Raw genomic sequence first — 7,535 nt, 5'->3', positions numbered from 1 at the left:
GAATAAGGAATGTAGGAGTAAAACGTCAGATTGACGTTTGTTTTACTTAGTGTCGATGTACTAAGTAGGATATTATTAAGAATTTCAAAAACATGTTAAATAATCATAAATTCTTATAGTTATTGTATGCGATGGGCTGAATACAAATAATTTAGTATTCAACTCTCATTATGCAAAATCCAACTAATAGTCTAATTCTTTGAGATCATTTTCCTTGTTAGTTTATAAAATCAACTTACAAATTTGTAATTTATGTCCATGATTGGAGAAATTTACTTCCAGTATTTAATTCAAATTCTTAATTTATTTAACTGTATATGTTAACGGAAGGTCGAATTCGAAACTCGAAAGACTATAGTAATCGATTTGAAAGTTTAGGACTAAAGGTGGCGAAACCACCCACCTTAGTTGACATTTACTCTATAAATATATTAAAAACAGACTTGTTTATTACTATTGTGTTGGCCAACCATCAATTGCTTAGATTGTAAAACCATGCATGCCTGTCATTAATAGTTGGATATGCATCTTAACCTAACAAAAACAAAACAAACATGCACTTTAAGGAGCTTTAAACAACCTTTAGAATATAATTTAGAAACAAACTCTAACCAGATGTCCCTATAAACAAACTAAAGCCACAATAGGCACCAAGAATAAAATGGGTTAAATACATACATATATATATTTCAGATAAGAGCTAACTCAATCAAAATAAGATGAGAAGAAACACAAAACATAAGAATTATGGTGAGCACATGAATCATAACTAAGATAACTATGCATTTCACAGTAAGTTGGAGTACAGAGAAACAGCTTCTGCTGAAGAATATCAACTGTTGGGGTATGCATATAATAACACAATCAAAATTTGAAGATCGGTCTAGAGCCAAGGATGAATAGTACAGTTTGAAACAAAAATGTCTGAGTTAGTTTACTCCATAACAGTATAACCCAAAGCTTATAGAGATACCATCAGCATCCACAGCAGAAGAAAAAAAAAAAAAAAAAAGAATTTTCAGGATCCACTTGATGAAACTACATCATCTTTGTGCTTAATCATGCCAGAATCCACAAGAATTGGAATTTCTGCTGCAAGCCATGGCGCAAGACCCAAACAGAGCGCATGTGCTATACCAAATCTCGGGCTGACAAACAAAGTATCAATGGTCACAAGAACTATTATTATTGAAATAAAATCAAAAACTTGAGTAGCAGAAAAAGCTTCCAACATAATAGCTGGAGCATCTAAAGATAAAAGCTGCAGTAACATGGAGATCCAACTAGAAATCTTAGCTTCCTATTATTACACAAAAACAGTGAAAGAGCTCCAGGCAGAAATTTCAAGTTGAAATCACAACATAAGACACAAACATTTATAGGTTTGGTCACATTTCCAGACTACAACTTATTCCAATCAGCAAATATAAACAATCAAATCTGCATGCTCAGTTATTGTTCAAATACTTCCAAAAAGACAAAGCTGCTATTCACATCAAAAAGAAAAACCGCTTACCAATTCTTCGCCCACAGTGGCTTGAAATGCACCGTCAAGCATATCTTTCCTCCTCGATACATCTATAGATTCAAAAGAAACAATAGTAATCAAACTATTATTCAATAAAATCACTAAATTAGCAAAGTAAACTAAAAAAAACTCCGCAAAGTTGTTGAAAGCAAAAGGTAAGAAGAACCTTTTCAGTCTTGCCGTCGAGTTGAGGCAACTCGAGTTCGGGAGCGGTGGCGGGGTAGGTGACTGGGATATCGAATTGGAGGTCGAACTCGTACTTGAGGAGGTTGTGGATGTACCAGCACTTGCCGGTCCAGCGCGTGCCCTCCGGATTGGCGGCGGAGATACGGAACCAATCGTTATCCTTGGACTTGTTCATGGACGTGTAGGCTATCAATGCCTTGTACTCCTCCTTAAGTCGCTGCGTCCAGGCACCGCCGTCTCTCGGCCCGGCTTTCGTCGTCAACAGCGGGATCTGTGTCAGGGTTGATTTCGTATTCGGATCCCAACCCTCCATTCTCGATATCCAGACCCGAACTTCAAGTCAGGAGAATTATATCAAATTCGTCTTCCTCACTTGTAAACTGTGGCGTTAGTTTTACGAAGCCAAGGAAATGCCGATATATTTATATGATCATTTTACAGGAAATTCTATCCCGTGAACGTGGCATTTTTTTATATAAATAATTCTCCTTTACTTTTATTGCTCATCTGGACCATTTTATTAATAATTAGTCAATTCTAACTCTATATTCTTTATTTATTTTTGTAACATTTTTAAATTTATTATCATTTTAATGTAATTTTTAAATATATAAATTTTATATATTAATACTAAATTTACATTAACCGAATCAAAATCGATAAAATATATAATTTAACTATAAAAGTACTTTTCAAAATGAAAAGTTATATATATAATACTTTTTACTTAAAATGAATTATATATTTTTTGTGAAACATCTCACAAAGACTTTCAACTACAAATCCAAATGAATATTTTCTATCTCGTCTATCTGTATGGAACAATTAAACCCTATCCTTCTATAGTTCTATGTATATTACACCTTAGCCCGACACTCTGCACAACAGCACTACAAGAAGCATAAACTATGCTATAGCAGCAAACTAGGTTTCATCTGACTTGGAAGCCTAGCTGCGGAAACTGAGCCACCGTATCGACATCATGGCAGATGCTCATTCTCTTTTTCTGAAGGTCATGGCACCCAGTCTTTCCGAAGAAGTTGAGGAACAGGAAACTACATCACTCACCTAGGAAAAGCAATCAAACTCCACATAAAAATAGATTGCTCTCTGAAAAAAGAATATCTGGAAGGGAAAGTAACAAACAAAATGGCATTAATGGTTCTTGGTCTGGTGGCAAAACACCATGATATGCTCCAGCCTATGGATCTTCACCGCAAATAACTGCCATAAAAAAAGGACTGAAAATAAGCAAATCAGTTGTCTCTACACACTAGGTGCATAGGAAATTGAAACACAGAACAGAAACAACAATAGGTTGTAGCATTATACAAACATTAGTGGTAGAAATTACTCAAGTCTCTATGATGAGGGTACGATATTCTGCCCAAAATCAAACCTCAAGGAAAAGCACATGTCCTACTTAAGTCTTAAGATAACTGAATATGTAAAGCAACTAGTGTTCACCAGTACTCACCATGGCCCACTATATCCCCCCACCCACCCACACACAAAATTTACAGCACAGACCACCATTCTCAAATGGAAACATAATATGGATACTCTTACTCAAATTGAGGTTGTGCTACAATAATTGCTGGGAAGTTTATGTATTTAAATCTTGCTTAAGGTCTATTAGTATACAAGGTCAGGATGATAAGTTAAACCATTGTGTATAAAAACAAAAGGAGTCTAGACTTATAAGATTAGAATCAAGTCAGAAAGATATGGCAAACCTCATGACTCAAGAACTTGGCAATCCAGCCATCCTAGCATCGTTTCATATTCCATCATGTAGTTGGAAAACAACATCAAGGTTGTTCTGAATCTGCCAGCCTTTTGGGTAAACAAGTTCACGATCTTCCAAATGTAGGTGCCAGTTTAGTACTCTTGAACAACCATGAGGTATTCCTTCCATTTGGCTTTCATCTTCTACAAGTTGTTCAATGAAGGTTGTCTCCTGCAAATTCTCATCATGGATTACACAACCTTGCATCCATAGAGCAAAAATTCAGCAAAAACAACTAAAACAATGTGAGCTTGGAGTCATACCTGAAAACCTTCTTTCACAGTGTCCAGTTGACGAATCGGATCAGCAATGTGTCGATGCCATCTTTTTGGATCCCATAATATAGTGCTATTAAAGGCAAAACCAGACATATCGACATGAAATCTTCTAACTTGCTTACTCTTCTCATTTGTGTGCCATCCAATAACTCGACTTCCATTACACACAGGACCTTCCAATATTGCTTTGTTTTTGCTTTGTGCCAGCATAGCAACTGGCCAAGTGCCAAAACGACTAAAAGGAACATAAAGCAGATCAGAATAATAGACAGAGACAGAGAATTCTGCTGCAATATTATATATGAAGATCATAGACTTTAAATCAACAAGCTTACTGCATATCAAACAGAATAATTTACAGAAATGGAACAATTTTAAGTTTAATGCAGGCATGCAGCTATTAAACAAGTTTCTACTAGATTTAGGATAGAAAAAAAAAAGTGAGCAAAGCCTTTAATTTATTAAGGATCTGCTGTACACAACCTTGCCTCTGTTTTTAAAGAGGTCATCAGGCATTATCTAGGGGACAATATATTCCCTACTTCCACTTATCCATAAAACTAATTACAGAAACAGAGAAAATGCACTGAAGACAAGGCATATAAATCTGCAGTGTTTTTATTTTTTTTATTTTTTTTTATTTGTTGTATACATATCATCAACTTTACATACATCTGCATGAAATGCTTCACACCATTCAAGTCAGGTCTACACCCATTTCTCACAAAGAACTCAAGTAATATTTAAGCATATGAACTAAAAGAAAGCATGTAACTCAAGTAGGGCATAGCAAAGGTAAACAAAATATTGGTTTAAGAAGCATAAACACAAAGATATCATATCCAATTGATACAAGATTGTCATGTAGACTACACCAAGAGAAGACAACTAATACAAACAATAATGACAGTTGATCTCAATTTACCTGATATTTCTCATGCTCTCGAACAACTCAAGTGAATAGATATTGTCATCATCCGCAAAGTAAACAATCCCATCAAGCCTATGATGTTCAATGTGCTCCAGCGCAGTGTTCCTCTGATGCACACCCCGGTCCTTTATATCTTTTGTATTCTTGAGGCACACCAGATGTCTATACACGACCCCAGTGTTCCTCAAAATCTCTGCAGTCTCTGATGATACTGCATCCATCTCTACCACAATCCACAACAATGGAGGCTGCACATGCCTCAAAACCTGCCCCAATTTATTCAAATAATGAGCTTGTAGAACCCTGTTATATGTTGGAGTCACAATGATTAACTGCTTCCGTGGAATGATATCTTCCTCTGTTGAAATACTTTGTAGTTGTGCTGCACCAATAGCAGGATTATCTCTAGGGATCACTACATCCTTCACCTCCCTCTCATCATTCACTAAAGGAGGCTTCATTTCAATATAGAAATTGCGACGACTCCAATCTTCAACGTCGATAAACGGCGTCATACCTAGTATAAACCCTAGAAAGAAGAAAACTAAACACCTATAAAACGACGCCTTCCACGAAAGACATTTCCGCGAATATCTCAATCCGCCAAGTAATCTGCTGACTCCAAATCCAAATGCAGACAAAGGAGACGAGCTTCTGCCGTTAGACGGATGCTTGTGAGACGGCGATTCAACGGAGACGGAGAACTGATTCCCTCCATTCTGATGAAGACGCTCGTGGTAAGGCAACAGAGTCCTCCCCGATAGAGTTCTTCGGTTCGATGCCATTGTAACCAAAAATGCACAACCGCATAGAGCGATAATTGATTCAATCACAGCATTCAGACCAATAAATTTCAGCAATCAACCAAACCAATCATGAAAGTGCCAGAAATCTGAGTTAATACGTAGTCAAACTTTACCTGAACAGGTCATACCAATTCTCACTTCAACGTATCAAGCTCCAATCAGCTCTCTGCCGCTCTCTCTATTTACTATACACACACACATACATATACATGTATCTACGATCTGTGTACAATGAGCCTGAGCTCTTGAAGAAGAATCGAACCAATTTAGTCCTTGGAATTTAGAACGAGACGATTAATTATCTTGGATTTTTTCTTCAGCTTTTTAAATTTGGAAATGAGTAATGCGCGCAGGCGGCGCTAGACAAGACAAGCTGGATATGAGTTGGAGGTAGAGGGAGAATACTACATGTACTCCGACTCTCTACATTTAATTTTTATTTCTATACTAGTATTTTATATGCGCGATGCGCAAAAAATATATACTCAATATTAAAATTAAATATTAAAAATTTAGATATATTAATTTTTTTTTAAATAATAGTGTGTGTGTCTCTCTCTCTCTCTCTCTCTATATATATATATATATATATATATATATATATATAAAATTGTATAATTCATATTAATATTATTGAGGTAAGAATTATAGAAATGATAATTTACTAAATATAACTATGGTAATATTTTAATTAAAACCTAAATGAATTCAAACTTACCATTGAAGGATGTAAGAAAAAATATTGTGTATGCATGTACATGGTAATAATAATGTGGAAAGATAACAGAAGTTATAACGGCAGGGATATTTTTGTCTAAAAAATTATGTAGTACAGCTTTTATAGCACAAGGTACAAAAAAAATTAACGGAATACATGGACATAAACCAGGGGTATAACCTGGATTGAAGCTTATTATGTTTTTAGATACTTATTTTTGCAATTAAAATATTGATGTAAATATCTTTTACAGGAAAAAAAATTTAAATCAAATAAATTTAAGGAAGTAAAATTTAAAGTACATGTAATATTAGGTGTAACAAGTATATTTAGTTATATGTGGGAAGAACATATATTAGTTATAACTTATAACTGTTACAGACTAAACAGTTAAATACGAAATTTTGTATAATATACTACTCTGAATTTTTTTTTACTGTGAAATGATTTACAATTATATACTTTATTTTTTGTAGTAATTTAAAAGTATGCATTAATAGTTTTATATTTTATTTATAGAAAAATGACGATTTTAGTCCATTAATTATACTTATATTGTAAATTTAGTACATGAATACACAAATTTTTCTTTTTAATTATGTGTAGAGTGACAATTTTAATCAACCGTTAACAAATTATATTAATATTCATAATGTATTTCAAAATTTCAAATTATTGAGGGACATCTTAGTCTCTTTTTTTTTTATTATTATTTATATCAATTTGTATTAATTAATTAATTAATTAATCATTGAGTTTGATAAACACCATTTTTTTTGTCATTGGAGTGCAGCTAAAAATTAACATTGTGTCAAGCACCTTATACTCAGATGGCATGTAATGACCTCTTTCATGTGGGAGGTCATGAGATCGAGTTTCAGTTGAGGCGTTGTTGACTTTTTATGCTTCATTAGGTTGAGAAAGTATGTTTGAACATATACTACAATGTAATAGAGTCAGTATCATTCCCAAAATTTAAAAAAAAAAAAAAAAAAAAAAAAAAAAAAAAAAAAACCATTGCATCTCAAATTCTCAAATTTCCTCAACTAAATCTTCATATATACCGATTCTCTTAATTTGTAATGAAGACTTGCTACTTTGTAGGATTTATAAACATGTATCTACTCATCTTTAACTTCGAAGTTAATTAATGACAATTTATGGGTCATAAAATTAATTTATCTTCTTTCTAAATAATAAAGGTAATATTTATATGTTCGGTTTCATTTTTTTTTTGTTAGATGAAAGAGGAGGGGAGATACCCCATAAAGAGAAGCTAGACGGTTTCATATATTATAT

General features: G+C 33.8%; 2 protein-coding genes across 2 annotated transcripts; both read right to left on the bottom strand.

The window, feature by feature from the left end:
- Positions 1-763: 763 nt before the first annotated feature.
- On the bottom strand, positions 764-2,123 carry LOC109170318 (ubiquitin-fold modifier-conjugating enzyme 1-like). Its single transcript, XM_019319379.1, has 3 exons — positions 1,695-2,123; positions 1,517-1,578; positions 764-1,148 (listed from the first exon to the last, which is right to left on the bottom strand). The coding sequence occupies exons 1-3, from the start codon at positions 2,025-2,027 to the stop codon at positions 1,019-1,021; spliced, it is 525 nt and encodes a 174-aa protein (XP_019174924.1). The 5' UTR covers positions 2,028-2,123; the 3' UTR covers positions 764-1,018.
- A 376-nt stretch (positions 2,124-2,499) lies between these two features.
- Positions 2,500-5,892, bottom strand: LOC109170656 (probable beta-1,4-xylosyltransferase IRX9H). Its single transcript, XM_019319856.1, has 4 exons — positions 4,707-5,892; positions 3,767-4,016; positions 3,451-3,674; positions 2,500-2,938 (listed from the first exon to the last, which is right to left on the bottom strand). Exons 1-3 carry the CDS (start codon positions 5,495-5,497, stop codon positions 3,495-3,497), a joined length of 1,221 nt encoding a protein of 406 aa, XP_019175401.1. The 5' UTR covers positions 5,498-5,892; the 3' UTR covers positions 2,500-2,938; positions 3,451-3,494.
- Positions 5,893-7,535: the final 1,643 nt, after the last annotated feature.

The sequence above is a fragment of the Ipomoea nil genome, unplaced genomic scaffold (genome assembly GCF_001879475.1).
Source record: "Ipomoea nil cultivar Tokyo-kokei standard unplaced genomic scaffold, Asagao_1.1 scaffold3321, whole genome shotgun sequence".
Classification (NCBI taxonomy): Eukaryota; Viridiplantae; Streptophyta; class Magnoliopsida; order Solanales; family Convolvulaceae; genus Ipomoea; species Ipomoea nil.
This window is presented reverse-complemented; position numbering and strand designations above follow the sequence as displayed.

Excerpts from the sequence above, each read along its gene's own strand:
- LOC109170318 (XM_019319379.1), bottom strand. The coding sequence starts at position 2,027 with ATGGAGGGTTGGGATCCGAATACGAAATCAACCCTGACACAGATCCCG. Across the intron at positions 1,579-1,694 it reads TCGACGGCAAGACTGAAAAG|ATGTATCGAGGAGGAAAGAT; the intron begins GTTCTTCTTACC and ends TTGAATCTATAG. Across the intron at positions 1,149-1,516 it reads CCACTGTGGGCGAAGAATTG|CCCGAGATTTGGTATAGCAC; the intron begins GTAAGCGGTTTT and ends TTTGTTTGTCAG.
- LOC109170656 (XM_019319856.1), bottom strand. The coding sequence starts at position 5,497 with ATGGCATCGAACCGAAGAACTCTATCGGGGAGGACTCTGTTGCCTTAC. Across the intron at positions 4,017-4,706 it reads GAGAGCATGAGAAATATCAG|TCGTTTTGGCACTTGGCCAG; the intron begins GTAAATTGAGAT and ends TGTTCCTTTTAG. Across the intron at positions 3,675-3,766 it reads CTGTGAAAGAAGGTTTTCAG|GAGACAACCTTCATTGAACA; the intron begins GTATGACTCCAA and ends GAGAATTTGCAG.